This window comes from Dama dama, chromosome 8 (genome assembly GCF_033118175.1).
Source record: "Dama dama isolate Ldn47 chromosome 8, ASM3311817v1, whole genome shotgun sequence".
Taxonomy (NCBI): Eukaryota; Metazoa; Chordata; class Mammalia; order Artiodactyla; family Cervidae; genus Dama; species Dama dama.
In genome coordinates, this window is record NC_083688.1 from 15,113,818 (window position 1) to 15,133,529 (window position 19,712).

Genomic DNA, 19,712 nt, shown 5'->3' on the forward strand with positions numbered 1-19,712 from the left:
AGTGGTAGACTGTCTTCGACTTGGCCTGGTTATTTACCCACCACCCCCAATATATTGGGGATTCTTGAAGGTGAGGGCCCAGTCTCCTCCATTTCCACATCCCTATTGGGTGGCACATAATAAGCATTGGAGCATTTATTTAATATTTGTGGAATAAATAGAACTGACTTTTCCAGGGCATGTGATTCATCCCTTTAACGAATATTTACACCGCCTCTACCATGTGCGGGCATGCCTCTCAGTGCTGGGAATACAGCAGTGAACAAAACAGAGACAGATTCCTGCCCTCTTAGGGTGTACAGTCTAGTTGAATGTGTGAAAGGGAGATTCAGAGATAGACATGTTTTAAGGGAAAAAAGTTTTTGCAGGGGAGTACAGGTATCAGACTGGCTCGCCAAATAAAAACACCATAGTATTTAAAGAAATAAACTAAAGGTCACCAAATTACAGTTCATCTCTTCAGAGGGAAAGAAGCCCAGCAGTTTTCTCGCATGATAGTTCTTATATCTATAAGCACGGCTGTCTGCCAATATCAGCACTGTGAAAGTCAGGATAAAATAGCTTCTGCTGTGGAATTTGTAACTCACAGAAAGTGCTCAGGGGTTTCTGTCTTTGGGGCACTAAGACTAGACAGAGGGACCTGAGGTTTGGTTTTGTTGTAATTTATCCATTTCTCTCCATTGTCTCTGTATACTTTGTCCCAGAGTGCAAGATGTTATGTCTGTTTCTCTGACTTTGAGGCATGATGAGTAGGTTTGATGGTAAGGAACAAATAACAGGATAATCTCAAGATGGCATCAGTCTGCTTTTCTCATCCCCATGCCTCCTAAGGCATGGATTTGACCACGTAGATTAGTTTCAGAAACTTTCTGATTTTGTCATGAATTTATTTTTTGAAGTTTGGCTAGCTTTATGGACATGCATGCACGCGTGCTAAGTCGCTGCAGTTGTGTTTGATTCTCTGCAACGCTGTGGACTGTAGCCTACCTCTGTCCATGCCATGCCCTCCTCCAGGGGATCTTCCTAACCCAGGGATCTGGAAGGGATCCCAGGGATCTGGACCCTGCATCTCTTCATGTCTCCTGCATTGGCAGGCAGGTTCTTTATCACTAACACCACCTGGTAAGCCCTGTGAAGTGCTGATCAATAAACAAAGTCCCTCTGTTTGTTTGGTTATTAAAATTAGAGCATGTGACCCCCAAGGTTTGAGAGTTAACTTCTGTCAGAAGATTTTTTAAGGCCTCAGGCTGTAATTTTAATCTGTGTATGTGTGAAAAGATTTTTCTTATCATGTTATCTAATCAAAGATCTACCTAAGTTCCTATATAAGATTAGGAACTTGGAACCATCAAATTTCACCTCTTGTCAGGTTGTGCCTATACAGCCTGCAATGGGAAAGTTACCATCTGTTTGGAGAATCCCTAGTTTGTCAATGTTTCTGGGCTGGCATGAATGACTTTGCTCATAACCTTAAAGGCAAGGATTCCACAAGCCGTGGAGTAGATTCAGTCCAGTTTCCTGGAAGCCTGGGGAAGCTGTATTCCCACTTATGAAGTACAGGCCTTGTTTCTCACTATCACGCTGTCATGCCTAATTAAATGAAATTTGTCTTTAAATGTGACATTTCTGGCATGATCATGGTTACAAATTTGATGTACCCAATTATATCCCATTAAGAAAGAGGACAGATTCTTAGTGAACCTGTTTAGAGAAACTAATGGATCTAAGAAGGAAAAGTCTCAGTAAAGGCACTTAGAGTATTTTTTAGGAATTGTTCTGAGTAGATTTGTAGACAAGGCCAATTACATGTCTTTTCAATAGAACTATCATTTAAAAATTTCCTTGATATTTCTTCAGTTTATATCTATGTTAAATTTGTCTGGCCCCCCTGCAGCCTACCCTCTGTGATTCTGCAGGGCTCACGGGAGCAAGGAACCATTTAAGGAATATTCTAGTCCAGTTTGTTCAAATATAGCCTCCTAAATTGACGAATAGAGGTAGATCAAAGGAAAAAAAGGGGGATTTCTCATATATTGGTGGTGGCTCAGTTGGTAAACAATCTGCCTGCAATGCAGGTGACTCAGGGTCGACCCGTGGGTCAGGAAGATCCCCTGGAGAAGGCAATGGCAACCCACTCCAGTACTCTTGCCTGGGAAATCCCATGGACAGAGGAGCCTGGCAGGCTACAGTCCATGGAGTCACAAGAGTCGGACATGACTTAGCAGCTATTTCTGTTAGAAGATAGAATATTAACCACAATTAAGTCACTTTTATCCAGTCCCAGGTCATAATTCCTGTTCCCTGACCTTGGGGAGTTAGTCTGCTTTGCAAAATTATCTCATTCTGGACTAAAGACTTGGATCCTGGCTGCCTTGGCCTCAGGCAGTGTCCGGTCATGGTGATGGGGCATCTTGGAAGCCTGTGCCCTAGGTCTCTTTCCAAAGTGTAAAGAGCCAGTGCACAGGTCCAGTCCTCTCCTGAGGCCACCCACTCCTGATATTTCTTTCAGAAGACTCAAGCTCTGACCTGAAGCACAGGCCTTTATGCAAGTGTGAGGCAGAGAGCCAGATGTGTTGATAAGATTGAATGACTCTGGTCTATTTATCATCAACAAAATCAGAATGGAGGAGAGTGGGGTCCTCTGTTCAGGTGTGATGTATAATCAGTTGTTCAGATTAAAAGCAAATTTTTTTAAACTTTTTATTTTGTATTGGGGTATAGCCAATTACCAATGTTGTAATAGTTTCAGGTGAAGAGTGAAGGGATTCAGCCATACACATACATGTATCCATTCTCCCCCAAACTTCCCTGCCATCCAAGCTGCCACATGACATTGAGCAGAGTTCCCTGTGCTATACAGTAGGTCCTTGTTGGTTATCCATTTTAAATATAGCAGTATACACAGGTCTATCCCAAACTCCCTAACTATTCCTTCCCCCTATTCTTTCCACTGGCAACCATAAGTTTGTTCTCTTAAGTGTGAGTATCATCCTCTTTTGTATGTAAGTTCATTTTTATCATTTCCTTATAAATTCCACATATAAGGGATGTCATATGGTATTTCTCCTTCTCTGTCTGATTTACTTCACTCAGTATGACAATCTCTGCATCCATCCATATTGCTGCCAATGGCATTATTTCATTCTTTTTAATGGCTGAGTAATATTCCATTGTGTATATGTACCACAACTTCTTTATCCATTCATCTGTCAATGGACATCTAGGTTGCTTCCATGTCTTGGCTATTGTAAACAGTACTGCAATGAACATTGGGGTGCATGTATCCTTTTGGATCATGTTTTTCTCCAGATATATGCCCAGGAGTGGGATTGCAGGGTCATATGGTAGCTCTATTTTTAGTTTTTTAAGGAACCTCCTTGCTGTTGTCCATCGTGGCTGTACCAGTTCACATTCCCACAGAGCATATTATAGGCAGCAAAGGCACTGACTCATCATCATGATCTTTTAATTGATCTTATAAAACAGGAGCCCGCAGCCCCCAGGCCATGGACCAATAGCAGCCCATGGCCTGTTAGGAACTGGGCTGCATCGCAGGAGGTGAGCAATGAGCAAGCGAGCAAAGCTTCACCTGTATTTACGGTCACTCCCCATCGCTTGCATTAGCACCTGAACTCTACCTCCTGTCAGATCAGTGGCAGCATTAGATTCTCAAAGGAGCTGGAACTCTACTGTGAACTGTGCGTGTGAGGGATCTAGTTTGTGTGCTCCTTATGGGAATCTAATGCCTGATGACCTGATTCTGCATAATGGTGAGTTGAATAATTATTTCATTATATGTCATCATATATATTATGCACCATATATTATTTTATTATATATTAGGTAATAATAATAGAAATAAAGTGCACACTAAATATAATGGGATTGAATCATACTGAAACTACCACCCTGCCCCTGGTCTGTGAAAAAATTGTCTTCTGTAAAACTGGTCCCTCTGCCAAAAAGGTTGGGGACCACTGTCATAAAGAATGTGTTTACGACTGGCACTGATAAGTAATTAAATCTAGGAAAAAAGTCTTTTCAAAGACATTTCTCTGTGGATACTTCTAATGCTGGTCTCTGTACATGAAAATAAATTGTTGGGTTTTTTTTCCCTCCATCTTAAAAAGTACACAAATATGTATATTTATATTACATGTAATTATACATTACATATTATATTACTATATAATATTTATATAAATTATATGTAATTACATATATACACACATAAAATTAACTCAGGGAGATTGAGCTTCTTTTCTTTTGATTTGCCAACTTTCTTATGCTAGAAACTTCATAGACTGCTCATACTCTAGTGTTTGGCTAATTAATAAAATGCGGAGAGTACAAAATGTGCCCTCATTGGGAGCGTTTGTAAAGCTGGGAAGCAAATCTTTGGTGTTTCCCAGTGGCCAGCTGGAAACTCCCAAGAGCATCTGGGTGTAAAAGATACCTTGATAATTTATTATTCTGAATGGGGGGCCCGGATTTGAGAAAGCTGGCAGAGTAGGCACAAAGCTGGCAGAGGAGGCAGACTCAGAGCGTCAGTCTGGTAGGAAATAAACCCAGTAGCAAGTAATAATTAGAATCCTAGTGTTTTCAGAAATAGCTGTTTGTTTGAAAATATTATTTAAGGCCATGACCAAACAAAAAATTCACAGGCCCTTGAGGGGAGAGTATTTTGTCAGAATGTTCCTTGTTCAGGGATTGCTCTCTGCTCTTGAGGGCACAGTTTTTTTCTCCTCTTTTTTTTTTCCCCTTCTCTTTTTTTTTTCCCCAAGTGATGTGAGTTCATAGTGGTTGGAAACTAAACAAGCAGCATAAGAGGGTCCTATCAACATTTAGAGACAAATTATTAGTCATTACGCAGTGGCGTGTATAATTAAACCAATGTGTCCTAACCCAGTGACAAAGAGGTGGGTGTCCCCAGTGCCCGCGAGTCCCAGAATCCTTCAGATAAACAAACCCAAAAAAGCCAAACATAAAGAAGCGACCAGATGCCAGGTTTCTTGTTTTCCACTATTCCACAGAGACTCCTGTTTTTTGCCCCTGGATCGAGAACCAGACAGTCAAGCCATGTAATCAAATCCATCTTTCCAACATTGTGCCAGCAATAAAGGGGTAAAAGAAGGTCATGTCAAAACAGAACCGGCTCCGGTCAAGTGATAAAAGTAGAGCTAGAAGCAGGTTGAGCAGGATCCCCCTGGGAGTTGAGAAGGACGTGCCTGGAAGCATGTGGGGGTTTGTGCAATCTGAGTGGCCTGGCAGCTCTGGAGCATCTCGGTGGGACCTCCATCTGTGAAAGGAAGGTACAAGACAAGAAAGGTGACTCGCAAAGTGTTTGCAGAAATCCAGACTTCAGAAGGGTCAGCCCTGTAAGTTATAAATACCATGTGTCTTTAAGGAGAAAATGAACAGGAATTTGTAGTGAGTCTATTCATGGTAGAGACACAGCAGATGTCTTGCGTTTCTGTAGAAGGTAACACATCTGTAGATGCCACGATGCAGAAATCAGGGGTAACTTTGTTTTATGAGGGGGTTAGTCCTCATAAACTAACCCTCATGTGGGGGTTAGTTTATGAGGTCTGAGAAAAGGCTCGATGTTTTTACCTGTTTGGGGAACATCTGCTAGATAGAGTGACTCTGGTTGTGCTTGTTTATTCAGGCTGCAGAGTGGGCTTTGCCTCTGTTTTCCTTCTCCTGGCTATGTGATGTTGTGTACATGTGTGATGCTAATTGTGGCAGGGTCAGTTTTCTCAAGTGTGATGATCGTCACATCCTAGCAGCAACTGCTGCTTGTCAGAGAGCTTCTAAGTGTCCGTTCCCGTGTAAGGCATACACGGTATGTCTTATACATACTTTGTACATATACAAGGTATCCATAAAGTCCTTACACAGTACAAACCTATTTCTAAATAAGAGATAAAGAATCTGAAAAGTGCCACAGAGAGAGAACCATCTCAAGGAAGGTCCGTTTTTACTGTATCCATCATTGTTTTAGTTACGAAACACAGTGGAACTGAAGCCACTCAATGTAACATGCCGTTTCTTACCCAGAGGATAAAGGATAAATGATAACTAATGAATTCTCCATAATTCTATTTAAACATAGAATAAATTCCCCCTTTGTTTTTCATAAATTATCTTAAAAGAGACGTGAGTATATTAAAAGCTAACGCTGTGAAAATGTCTTAGGAACACCCTTTCTGTAAGTTACAGTCTTTAACAATCCATACTTAAAATATATTTATTATTTTGGGGTGCATCAGGTCTTAGTTGCGGCATGCAGAATCTTTTGTGGGGAGCACAGGCGACTTCACTTTCCCTTTTCACTTTCACGCATTGGAGAAGGAAATGGCAACCCACTCCAGTGTTCTTGCCTGGAGAATCCCAGGGACGGGGGAGCCTGGTGGGCTGCCGGCTATGGGGTCGCACAGAGTCGGCCATGACTGAAGTGACTTAGCAGCAGCAGCAGCACAAGCTCAGTGGCTGTGGCACACGGGCTGAGTTGCCTCGTGGGATCTTAGTTCCCTGACCAGGGATTGAATCTGAGTCCCTTGCATTGAAAGGCAGATTCTTAACCACTGGACCACAGGGAAAGTCCCTACAATCCTTACTGTTATCCCCATTTTAGAGGTGAGAAAATGGGAGCTCAGGGAGGCAAAGTCACTTGCCCAAGGCCACCCCGCTAAGAGGAGGCAGAAGTGAGTTGCAAGCCAGAGTGCCAAGGAGCAGCGTGTGGCTTGGCGGGGGTGCGGGGCAAGGCGGGTGCGGGCAGCGGGTTTGGGAAGTCAGGCTGCAGAAGAAGGTGGGGCGAGGTCCAGGAAGGAGAGCAAGGCGAGTCTTCTGGACGCCAGGGTGAGCTTGGGGTGGTTAGTTGGGTGAAGGAGCAGCCCAGGACACCGATTTCAGCTCTGCCTCCCTGCACTGCCCATGCCTGGAGTCGGTGGTGAGCTCCCCCCCATCACTACAGATGTTGGGAGTCGGGGCTGGGTGCTCTCCTAGTGGGAAGATGCCCTGCAAAGAGATGACTCCTGTTGGAATTGAGGACGTGGCCCTGATTTGAATTTTAGAGGCTGAAGAACTTGGGGCCCAGTTATCAGAGGAACTGTGGCTTCCTGAAGCCCTTCCCAGCCAGCCCAGTGCTGAGTGCCATGCATAACAAGAGATCAGTGGCCAGAGGCAGGCTCTGGGTCAAAGGAACTCCTACCATGACCTGGGAGGCTGATGGTTGTGAAAAATCCCATGAAAGCAGGAAATATGTGATGGAGGTTGGGGAGGATCATCTGGGTTGGGTGTGGAAGGGTCCGTAGCCCTTTCTAGTGAGAGGTGGAAATGGTGTTCCCAACTGGGGGAATGGCATGAGCAAAGGCTCAGAGGCTGGTGGGGGCCTGGGGATTTGGATTCTCCCGGAAAAGGGGGAGATGTAGGGGGTGCAAAGCAGGGCTGTGACAAGGTTGGACCCCACGCTGCTGCTGTGGTGGCGGTCAGGAGAGGAGAGGCTGAGGCTGAGTCTAGGAAGGACGCTGGGCAGCTGTGGCACTCGGGGAGGAAGCCAGAGGAGCAAGGTCGGAAGGAAGGACCTGATGTCCCTGGAGAACCGTCAGCCAGTCAGTCAACAAACACAAAAAAGGTATTTCGTAATACCTCTGAGGGGTAGGTGGTGTTGATTATATGAGGCATAGTACTGCTGTCAGTGACTGACCTCAGGAAGAAAGAACTCACCTTCCTATGTTTCGAGTCCTCTCTGAGGAGCCTGTGCCAGGCCCTGGGATGATGGTGGTGAAGAGACCAAGAGCATTCTTGCTCTCAAGGAGGGAGGCAGCCAGTGTCAGTGACTAGACATTGACAAAGCATGTGCCCACACACAGACTTCTGCTCGGGGGTAGGTGCAGGGGCCAGGTCTAGGCCGGGGGGTCAGGAAAAGCTTCCCCGATCAAGGGACTTTTATACTGAGACCTGGAGTCTAGGTTCTAGCCAGGTATGAGCTGGGGGAAGAGTGTGCCTAGAAGAGGAGCAGTCTGGATACAGGACGGAAGGTAGGAAGGGACTGAAATGTTCAGGGTGGTGTTGGAGGAGGGCGGCAGGGCTGGACCCTTGGGGCGGGGAAGAGGCATGACCTGGGCAGCAGTGGGAGGCAAGGACTTTGGGGTGGGCATTGTGGGGTTTAAAATCAATACACATCCTCGGGTGCCTTGGTCCCTTCTGCCACCTGACCCCTAGCTGACCAATTTCCACAGCCCTGGGGGGGAACAAGGATAGGATGAAATGGAAGGTTTCTGGCAGCAGGCGCAACTGGTCCAGGTGACCGTTAAGGTGCTCCCATTGTAGAGACAGGGTGCAGCATCCTGGGATGATGTCCCCAAACATGTGACGCCCCTAAAAGTGCAGGTAGAATAGAGGTCCTCAGAACTGCGGCCCAGCTCCACCTGGCCTGTCTCCACGCAGCCTGAGATGCGCTGTCCCTGCCCTTGGGGCTCCTCATCTAGTGGAGAAGACAGGAGGGCGGCCGCATGCTGAGGATGCAGCCAGGGCACGGGGGTGGTGAGCAGAAGCATCCATCAGACATGGTTGCAGATGAGAAATGGTCCTCCTGCCGGGACGCAGGGTGCAGGAGCAGAGAGGTGAGGCCGACCGCAGGTGAAGGGCCTTGATGGCACTCTAGGGAATCTGGACTGTCCGTGTTCATAGTGGGCAGTCAAGGCCATGGGCTCACTGATGGCAGCGAGTGTTCTTTATTCCAGCCTGGTCAGCACGGGGCCTGGCCAGAGGGACCTTAGTTGTTTGATGAATCTGTTGATGGGCAGAACAAACCCAGGGGGCTGGGGCTTTCAGGAAGGAGCTGGACCACGGGGTCAGAGCTGGATTTCCCGCTCCCATCTAATGCTTGTTGGCAACTTAGGCAAAAGAGGTCCATGTCTAGCCTGCATTTCGTTGCCCGCCTGCTTGGCACAGGATTTGCCAGAGCAGGTGACTGAGGACAAGCCTATGAGACCAGGGAGGGTCTCCGGTCCCTGTGTGTGCGCCGCGCTCCTGAGCCCCGGTTTTGTACTAGATCCCAGTCCCCTTCCATTCTCACCTGGCTGCTAGGCAAGTGCAGGCGGCAACAGCCATCAGAAAGCTTAGCCATCAGCCTTGAAGTCACTGCTCCCGAGTCTCCTTCTCAGTGAGGACCCCCATTACCCTAATTAAGATTGCACCCCCCTGTGCTCGCTTCGGCAGCACATATACTAAAATTGGAACGATACAGAGAAGATTAGCATGGCCCCTGTGCAAGGATGACACGCAAATTCGTGAAGCGTTCCATATTTTTTTAAAAAACTGGAAATAGAACTGCCATATGACCCAGCAATCCCACTTCTGGGCATACACACTGAGGAAACCAGATCTGAAAGAGACACGTGCACCCCAATGTTCATCGCAGCACTGTTTATAATAGCCAGGACATGGAAGCAACCTAGATGCCCATCAGCAGATGAATGGATAAGGAAGCTGTGGTACATATACACCATGGAATATTACTCAGCCGTTAAAAAGAATTCATTTGAATCAGTTCTAATGAGATGGATGAAACTGGAGCCCATTATACAGAGTGAAGTAAGCCAGAAAGATAAAGAACATTACAGCATACTAACACATATATATGGAATTTAGAAAGATGGTAACGATAACCCTATATGCAAAACAGAAAAAGAGACACAGAAGTACAGAACAGACTTTTGAACTCTGTGGGAGAAGGTGAGGGTGGGATGTTTCGAAAGAACAGCATGTATACTATCTATGGTGAAACAGATCACCAGCCCAGGTGGGATGCATGAGACAAGTGCTCGGGCCTGGTGCACTGGGAAGACCCAGAGGAATCGGGTGGAGAGGGAGGTGGGAGGGGGGATCGGGATGGGGAATACGTGTAAATCCATGGCTGATTCATATCAATGTATGACAAAACCCACTGAAATGTTGTGAAGTAATTAGCCTCCAACTAATAAAAAATAAATTAAAAAAAAAAAAAAACGATTGCACCCCTGACATGACCCCTCTCATCCGCTTTCTTCTCCGAGCATTTATTACCTTCTACACACGCTTTACTTACTTACTTCACGCTTGTTGTTTGTTTCCATGAGGCAGTGAGTTTTGTCTGTTTTGTTCACATATATGTTCCAGGCACCCAGAGTGGTGCCTGGCACCCAGGTGCCTGACACAGTAATTATTAAATGAATAATAATAATAATGGTATGTGGTGATGGAGTACTGACTTCGTACTGATATTTGGCTAAGCCCCTTTGCATATCATCTAATGTAATCTTCACAAAGCCCAGTGAGGTAGGGACTGTGTTTTTATAGCCATTTTGCAGATGAGGAAACCGAGGCACAGTGATTTGACCAAGGTCACCCAGTTAGTAAATGGTGGAGCCAGGATGATAACAAAAAGGGGCTCACAGGAAGGATACAGAGGGGCTGACCTTCAGGGCCACCCTGCCCTGAAGTCTCTCAGTAGCTGGGGTGACCAGATAGCCACATCTTTGAGGGGGCAGGACATGGAAACTGGGGGCCAGTTGGGGAGTTGTCTCCTGAGAGAGGCAGGCGGGCAGGAAAGGTCCTGGCAAAGCCGTGAATCTGTGCTTTTCAGTGGGTTGGTCTGCAGGTGACTTTTTTAGAAGAGGGGTAGAATGCAGTCAAAGTAAGCCCACTGTGATGATTGCGAGGCCTGAGTGGGTGCTGGTGGAGGGCTGGGTTTAGTGGGGCCCTGTGAGGAGCCTGGAGGCGCTGGTCACAGACCGGCAGTGGGAGGCTGGAGAAGAAAGGACAGGGCTGGCCTTTGAAGTCCCAGCTCTTGCCTGGGGCTCACTCGGGGTGGAGGGGGGAAAGTGTGTGGAGCAGGGAGCCTGGGAGGCTTGGGGGCCAGAGGTGTGGGGCAGGCCAGCCAAGGGCTTGGGGGCTGGAGCTGGCCTGGGGGACCTGCCAGGGACTCCACCTCACTGGACTCCCCATTGCAGAATCCACACAGGCGACAGACCCTACAAGTGCCCACATCCTGGCTGCGAAAAGGCTTTCACTCAGCTCTCCAACCTCCAGGTGAGTGCCTGCCTGCCCGCTCCGCCTGCTAGGTGCAAGGCTCCCTCCATCCCTTCCAGGGGAGCCCAGCTGCCTCCTGACCCCCGCTGTGCTCCCCACAGTCTCACCAGCGCCAGCACAACAAGGACAAGCCCTACAAGTGTCCCAACTGCTACCGGGCCTACTCGGACTCCGCCTCCCTGCAGATCCACCTCTCGGCCCACGCCATCAAGCACGCCAAGGCCTACTGCTGCAGCATGTGTGGGCGGGCCTACACCTCGGTGAGTGCCGGGCCTCCGGGAGCCTCTTCCTCACCCCAGCCCCCTCAGACCTGTACTGACGCTCCCATTTTCCAGATGAGGAAACTGAGGCCCTGGAAAGAGGGTAGGATCACAGTGAATGGCAGAGCTGGGCCGTCCACTTCCCCGTTCTGTTTTTGGCTGCCTCAGGCTAAGTTCCCCTCAGGCAGCCTTTAGCCTGGGTGCCACAGGTGCGGTTTTCTCCGGGCAGTGGTGGAGAGGGGCCTGTCACCCTGCTTCCCAGAGCCAGGGAGGGAAGTGGGCCTTTTCCCCACTGGGGAAGCTGCAATCCCTGTAATGGCCACAAGGGGGCATAGTGACCTGGCCCAGAGTCACTCTCGTCTCCCGGGAAAGGTCCAAACAGCGACAGAAAGGTGCCAATCCCCTGTCCTCGGGTGGAAATTTCCCTAAACAAGGGACTTTCAGACCCAGGAGAGGGAGTCCAGGTGAGTCACTCAGGTGTGTCCTTCGGCCTAATCAGATATTCTGGTTAACAGACCCCCACATGTACCCAGGGATCCCCAAGCCTCAGTTTGCTCATCTGTAAAATGGAGTAGCTAGTAGTTCTTAAATCATAGGACTGTTGACTGGCAGAGTCAGCGCCTGATAGACCTCAGCTAACACAGTTATTTATTTACCCAGTGTTTACTGACCAAGTGCCAGGCACTTGGGGATCAGGATGAGTCAAACAGACGTATTCTTTGCTCACAGGCAGGTTAAGAGTCTGCTGCTGGAGACAGACATTAAACAAGTAACCACACAAGTGAATATGTAGCGACAGACGACGGCAACTGCTCTCCAGCAGGCTTTCTCAACCTCGGCCCATGTTGACATTTTTGCTGGGGGTGCTGTCCTGAGCATTATAGGATGTTTAGCAACATCCTTGGCCACATTCCCCTTAGCAGCCGCTCTTGGAAAATGCCTCTAGACTTTGCCAAATGTCCTTTGGGGGAGAAATTGCCTCTGATTGAGAACCTCAGCTATAAAGGAAAAAAAGAAACATATGTTTTGAAACACAGCTGCAGGGAGGATAAAATGGAGTTGGGGAAGGGAGATGGTTTGGGGTAGGTGTGTGAGGAAGTCACATTTAGAAGAAGGCGTGGAGGATAATTGGCCAGGTGAGGAGAAGAGGAGGGGAGGAACTTTCCAAGCAGGGGGACAGTGAATGCAAACACCCGAGGTGGAACCAACGCAGTGTGTTCCAGAAACCGAAAAATAATTAGGTCACACGAGGCTGTGGGGCCCTGTTAGGAAGTTTGCATGTTTTCCCAGGTAGAGCGGGGACCCATGCGGAGAAGACTGTCCAGAAGGGTTATTTTGAAAGTTCACTTTGGCTGGAGGGGGCACATGGATCACACCTTAAAAGATGGGGTCACCAGCCTTCAGAGCCATGGTTCTTAGAGGGGATCTGAACTCTGGGAGAAAGGGGCTGTCAGATCTCACCTGGCCTGAGGCCCCACCCTGAACTGGGACTGACTGGACTCCACAGAACAAGAATAATTACCTTTTCTGAAAAAACATTTTAGTGGATTGACTTTTAAACTACTATAATACCTAAAAGGAACATTTGCGAATAGTGAGCCCTCCTGTTTCCATCGGGGCTTCCCAGGTGGCTCAGTGGTAAAAAAGCCTGCCAGTGCAGGAGATACAGGAGATGTGGGTTTGATCCCTAAGTGGGGAAGATCCTCTGGAGGAGAAAATGGCAATCTACTCCAGTATTCTTGCCTGGGAAATCCCATAGACAGAGGAACCTGGCGGACTACAGTCTATGGGGTTGAAAAGAGTCGACACAATTGAGCATGCATGCATGTTCCCATCAGCCCCCAGAACCTGGCATCAACCAGTCCTTCTGCATCCATCTCTCTGTTTTTTGAAATAAAACTGACATCATATTGTTCCATCTGAAAATTTTCACTTTGTGTCTTTAAACATACTCTTTTTTTTTTTTTTAACTTATCCACAATACCTTTATAATAGCTTAAAATGATTCACCATAGTCCTTAGTTAGTTAGTTCAGTCGCTCAGTTATGTCCGACTCTTTGCGACCCCATGAATCACAGCACGCCAGGCCTCTCTGTCCATCACCAACTCCTGGAGTTTACTCCAAGTCATGTCCATCGAGTCGGTGATGCCATCCAGCCATCTCATCCTCTGTCATCCCCTTCTCCTGCCCCCAATCCCTCCCAGCATCAGGGTCTTTTCCAATGAGTCAACTCTTCGCATGCAGCGCCCAAAGTATTGGAGTTTCAGCTTCAGCATCAGTCCTTCCAATGAACACCTAGGACTGATCTCCTTTAGGATGGACTGGTTGGATCTCCTTGCAGTCCAAGGGACTCTCAAGAGTCTTCTCCAATACCACAGTTCAAAAGCATCAATTCTTCTGTGCTCAGCTTTCTTCACAGTCCAACTCTCACATCCATACATGACCACTGGAAAAACCATAGCCTTGACTAGACGGACCTTTGTTGGCAAAATAATGTCTCTGCTTTTTAATATGCTATCTAGGTTGGTCATAACCTTCCTTCCAAGGAGTAAGCGTCTTCCAATTTCATGGCTGCAATCACCATCTGCAGTGATTTTGGAGCCCAAAAAGTAAAGTCTAACACTCTTTCCACTGTTTGCCCATCTGTTTCCCATGAAGTGATGGGACCAGATGACATGATTTTAGTTTTCTGAATGTTGAGCTTTAAGCCAACTTTTTCAATCTCCTCTTTCACTTTCATCAAAAGACTTTTTAGTTCCTATTCACTTTCTGCCCTAAGGGTAGTGTCATCTGCATATCTGAGGTTATTGATATTTCTCCCGGCAATCTTGATTCCAGCTTGTGCTTCTTCCAGCCCAGCGTTTCTCATGATGTACTCTGCATATAAGTTAAATAAGCAGGGTGACAATATACAGCCTTGACGTACTCCTTTTCCTATTTGGAACCAGTCTTGTTCCATGTCTAGTTCTAACTGTTGCTTCCTGACCTGCATACAGATTTCTCAGGAGGCAGGTCAGGTGGTCTGGTATTCCCATCTCTTTCAGAATTTTCCACAGTTTATTGTGATCCACACAGTCAAAGGCTTTCACATAGTCAATAAAGCAGAAATAGATGTTTTTCTGGAACTCTCTTGCTTTTTCAATGATCCAGCGGATGTTGGCAATTTGATCTCTGGTTCCTCTGCCTTTTCTAAAACCAGCTTGAACATCTGGAAGTTCACGGTTCACATACTGTTGAAGCCTGGCTTGGAGAATTTTGAGCATTACTTTGCTAGCGTGTGAGATGAGTGCAATTGTGTGGTAGTTTGAGCATTCTTTAGCATTGCTTTTCTTTGGGATTGGAATGAAAACTGACCTTTTCCAGTCCTGTGGCCACTGCTAAGTTTTCCAAATTTGCTGGCATATTGAGTACAGCACTTTCACACATCATCTTTCAGGATTTGAAATAGTTCAACTGGAATTCCATCACCTCCACTAGCTTTGTTTGTAGTGATGCTTTCTAAGGCCCACTTGACTTCACATTCCAGGATGTCTGGCTCTAGGTGAGTGATCACACCATCGTGATTATCTGGGTCGTGAAGATCTTTTTTGTATAGTTCTTCTGTGTATTCTTGCCACCTCTTCTTAATATCTTCTGCTTCTGTTAGGTCCCTACCATTTCTGTCCTTTATTGAGCCCATCTTTGCATGGAATGTTCCCTTGGTATCTCTAATTTTCTTGGAGAGATCTCTAGTCTTTCCCATTCTGTTGTTTTCCTCTGTTTGATCGCTGAGGAAGGCTTATCTCTCCTTGCTATTCTTTGGAACTCTGCATTCAGATGGGAATATCTTTCCTTTTCTCCTTTGCTTTTCGCTTCCTCTTCTTTTCACAGCTATTAGTAAGGCCTCCTCAGACAACCATTTTGCCTTTTTGCATTTCTTTTCCATGGGGATGGTCTTGATCCCTGTCTCCTGTACAATGTCATGAACCTCCGTCCATAGTTCATCAGGCACTCTGTCTATCAGATCTAGTCCCTTAAATCTATTTCTCACTTCCACTGTATAGTCATAAGGGATTTGATTTAGGTCATACCTGAATGGTCTAGTGGTTTTCCCTACTTTCTTCAACTTAAGTCTGAATTTGGCAATAATGAGTTCATGATCTGAGCCATAGTCAGCTCCCTGTCTTGTTTTTGCTGACTGTATAGAGCTTCTCCATCTTTGGCTGCAAAGAATATAATCAATCTGATTTCACTGTTGACCATCTGGTGATGTCCATGTGTAGAGTCTTTTCTTGTGTTGTTGGAAGAGGGTGTTTGCCACGACCAGTGTATTCTCTTGGCAGAACTCTATTAGCCTTTGCCCTGCTTTATTCTGTACTCCAAGGCCAAATTTGCCTGTTACTCCAGGTGTTTCTTGACTTCCTACTTTTGCATTCCAGTCCCCTGTAATGAAAAGGACATCTTTTTTGGGTGTTAGTTCTAAAGGGTCTTGTAGTTCTTCATAGAACCATTCAACTTCAGCTTCTTCAGCGTTACTGGTTGGGGCATAGGCTTGGATTACCGTGATATTGAATGGTTTGCCTTGGAAACAAACAGAGATCATTCTGTCATTTTTGAGATTGCATCCAAGTACTGCATTTCAGACTCTTTTGTTGACCATGATGGCTACTCCATTTCTTCTAAGGGATTCCTCCCCACAGTAGTAGATAAAATGGTCATCTGAGTTAAATTCACCCATTCCAGTCCATTTTAGTTTGCTGATTCCTAGAATGTCAACATTCACTCTTGCCATTTCCTGTTTGACCACTCCAATTTGCCTTGACTCATGGACCTAACATTCCAGGTTCCTATGCAATATTGCTCTTTACAGCATTGGACCTTGCTTCTATCACCAGTAACATCCACAACTGGGTATTGTTTTTGCTTTGGCTCCATCCCTTCATTCTTTCTGGAGTTATTTTTCCACTGATCTCCAGTAACATTGGGCACTTACCGACCTGGGGAGTTCCTCTTTCAGTATCCAATCATTTTGCCTTTTCTTTTTTTTTTCATTTATTTTTGTTAGTTGGAGGCTAATTACTTTACAATATTGTAGGGGTTTTTGCCATACATTGACATGAATCAGCCATGGATTTGCATGTGTTCCCCTTCCCGATCACATTTTGCCTTTTCATACTGTTCATGGGGTTCTCAAGGCAAGAATACTGAAGTGGTTTGCCATTCCCTTCACCAGTGCACCACATTCCTTAATATCATCAAATACCCAGTTGGTATTCACATTTTCATTTGTCTCATGGATGGCATAATTTATAATTTTATTTATTTATAAATTGTATTTTTTAATCAAGATCCAAATAAAATTCTTACATTGTACTGGGTCAGTATAGCTTTTAAACTATTCTTCCTTGCCCCCACCCCGATCCCACTGCCTTTTCTTTGCAACTTACTCATTGAAGAATAGTCTCCTTATGTGGATTTTGCTGATTGCTTCCCTTTGGTGGTGTTTATAGTACTTTGTCACCACATTTGAGGGCTTCCTCTGCCCAATGTTGAGCAAACTGAGGTAGGAAGCCAAGAAGTGGCAGATGGAAACCAGAGCACCACTTGGCAGCTTAGTGTGAGGGTCTGTGGGTCTGCAGGTGAGCCTTGGGTCACCTCACCCACCCAGTCTTGGGTGCCTCAGGTCAGACTCAGCCGAGGCTGGGGCAGTGCTCAAAGGATGAACTGAGCATGCCCAGTTTATGCTTCTAAAGTCACCAGTCAGATCAGGCCCCAATTCTTCCCAAGGGAGGGTAGAGCTTGGGGATGCTTCTGCTGGGCCTCCCATCACCACCTAGAATGAAATATAGAGACTAGGGAAGCAGTGGTCCCCTCAGCCCTACTGCTTGCTAAGAGCTTTACCCTCATCACCACAGCTACCCTGTGAAGTCCTTCCTTCCCCATCCCTGCCTGCAGAGGAGGAAACTGAGGCTTGGAGAGGTGAGATGACTGGTCCAACATTCCACTGCTGAGGAATGGCAGAGCCAGGGTCACCCGACGCCTACTGCTCCACCCTCACTGGGAGCACCAGTCAGATGGGGGCAGGTGTGCTCCATTGGACAGGACTCCACTGTAGCCAGTTGGTTAATGGCCTGGTCCTAGAGAGTTCCAGGTGGCCGCTGCTGAGGGACGAGCCTGATGCCTGCCTGCTCTCTAGTCAGCACACAGCGGGCTCTGACTCTGGTAAGCGAGCCAGCCCCCACCACTGGCAGAAATGCAGTATCCCTCCAACCAATACCGATGCCCATCTGGCCCCCCCAAAGCTGTGGCTGTCCACCTCTAGCCGGCTCATCTACCCAGGAGCCCTCCAGTGGCCGCTTGTAGGAACTGCAGCTCCCCCTGCGCCCTTGCCGGCAGCTGGCTCTAAGCTCTGCATCTCGCCCCCTGCCCGCAGGAGACCTACCTGATGAAGCACATGTCCAAACACACGGTGGTGGAGCACCTGGTGAGCCATCACTCGCCCCAGAGGACGGAGTCCCCCAGCATCCCGGTGCGAATTTCCCTCATCTGAGCCGACCCGAGGCGCCGCCCCGCCCTGCCCACTGGCAGACACAGACCCAGGCAGCACCGGCCCGACTCCCTCCAGGGGCCCTCCAGGAACAGCCGAGCTCTCTCATGACCTTCCTGACCTTCCAGAAAGCCTGGGCCGCAGAAGCCCTGCCCGGTCCAGCTCCGGGGGCGGCCAGGCCAACTGCAAGATTCTGGACTGTTTTGGTGGCATCCAAAGACGATCTCAGAGCACTTTGAACCTCTCCGCTGGGTTTTCCTTTTCTTCCCCCATCCTTCACTTGCTTCACTGTTTTTTTGTTTTGTTTTGTTTTTTTAAAGTTTGTTTTGGAAAATAACAAAAAAAGATATTTATTGGCCAAGAAGTTGGTGCTGCTAAGACCGAGAAATGAAAAGAACCGGACAGATGGACACAGAGACCCAGAGGGCAGCGTGGGACCTTCTCTTGCCGCAGCCTCGGGTCTTGAGGGGAAGACGCAGGCCTGGGAGTCTGGACCGCAGAGGGGGCTCCCCGGTGGGAGGGGCAGGAGGCAGCTGGAGTGAGCCGCTCACCACCCGCCCCCCCCCCCCCCCCCTCAGCTGGAGCCTCCAGAGCTGCGCCCTGTGCGTCACTGAGCAGTGGGACGTGGCAGCTACCAGGGCTGCCCAGGCTTCAGGAGACAGACGGAGAGGGGCCGGGAGGTCCGCAGGACCAAAGGGCGCAGGGTTGGCTGGGCTGGGCGCAGGCCCAGGGAAACGGGGTGGGGGCGGGCTGGGTAAGACCCGGTGCCCCCACTGCCCTGAAGACCACCCCAGTCTACCTCAGTGCTGGCCAGGAAACCTATCGGCTACCTCTCCCACCATCCCAGACTGTGGGCAGCGGGGGAGGGAGTGGGCCTGGGGCAAGGACCCCCTCCGCTCTGCAGAATTTCCTCCGGTTAGGGCAGTGCCCAAGGAGGGGTTACCTGTCTTCCCTGCCATGGAGGGGGATCCCCAGCCCAGGCCCTAGGCCCCTCGGCAGGGAAGGGATCCTCGGGGAGGAGGGTCCCAGGAGCAGACCCTGCCCTCAGCCCCCACAGACACACCCCAATCTGAAAGCCATGCGTGTCCGTGTATATAGGAACTATGTACAGAGCCCGGAGAAGCCCCCTCTACATCCCCTGGGGAAAAAAAAGAAAACTAGACAGAAACTCATCTATATATTCTGTATCTGGAGTTCCGTTTTGAATATTAACTGTGTTATTTTTATACACTTTTTAAGCCTTAACTCGCCATTGATTTACCAGTTTAACGTCTCCCGGGGTTTCTTTTCCCACGGGGTTCTCCGCCCCGCCCCCACCCCTTTGTTTGACTTGCGTCGTCTGATACTCAGTATTGTAGCTTTTCGTCCGCATGTTACTACCCTGTAAATACGCTGTTATACATACTGTTAACACCCTTTGCTTTTTTTCTATGGGACCTCCAGGCCACCGTATTTAGAACTAGTTACCTTATTAAAAAAGAGAAAACAGTCTGTTGGCCTCTCAGTCTGCATCGTGGTGGCAGGGAGGTGAGGGCAGGTGCTCCCCCCACTGCGCTTCAGGAACAAAGTTTGGGTTCTATTTAAGAAAAGGGGTGGGGAGGAGAAAAAGGTCAAATGTGGGGGAAGACCCTAAAGGGGGCAAGAAACAAAGGAATCCCAAACCCTCTGCTCTCTGTATTTCTCTGTTGTGAAGAATAAACTGTACCTGCAGCCGGGTGGCAGCGGTGTGTGGCGTGCTCTGTGCGAGGGCGGGGCCGGGGGGCACCTTTCCAGGCTCCTCTCCCCTCCCCCGCGGCCCCCCTCCCCAAATCGGGAAGGAAGGGAAATGGCCTTTCTGGTGTCCATCACT

General features: G+C 47.9%; 1 protein-coding gene and 1 non-coding gene across 2 annotated transcripts in view; both read left to right on the forward strand.

The window, feature by feature from the left end:
- The window catches only part of ZNF362 (zinc finger protein 362), a 30,475-nt gene extending 11,121 nt beyond the window's left edge, over positions 1–19,354 (forward strand). The window contains exons 6-8 of the mRNA XM_061148499.1: positions 10,998–11,076; positions 11,178–11,336; positions 17,750–19,354. Coding sequence (XP_061004482.1) covers positions 10,998–11,076; positions 11,178–11,336; positions 17,750–17,866 — 355 coding nt within the window. The 3' untranslated portion in view covers positions 17,867–19,354. The remainder of the gene's footprint in view (positions 1–10,997; positions 11,077–11,177; positions 11,337–17,749) is intronic.
- LOC133061099 (U6 spliceosomal RNA) lies at positions 9,210–9,316 on the forward strand. Its single transcript, XR_009693929.1, has one exon. It is a non-coding gene; the product is annotated as a U6 spliceosomal RNA (small nuclear RNA).
- Positions 19,355–19,712: the final 358 nt, after the last annotated feature.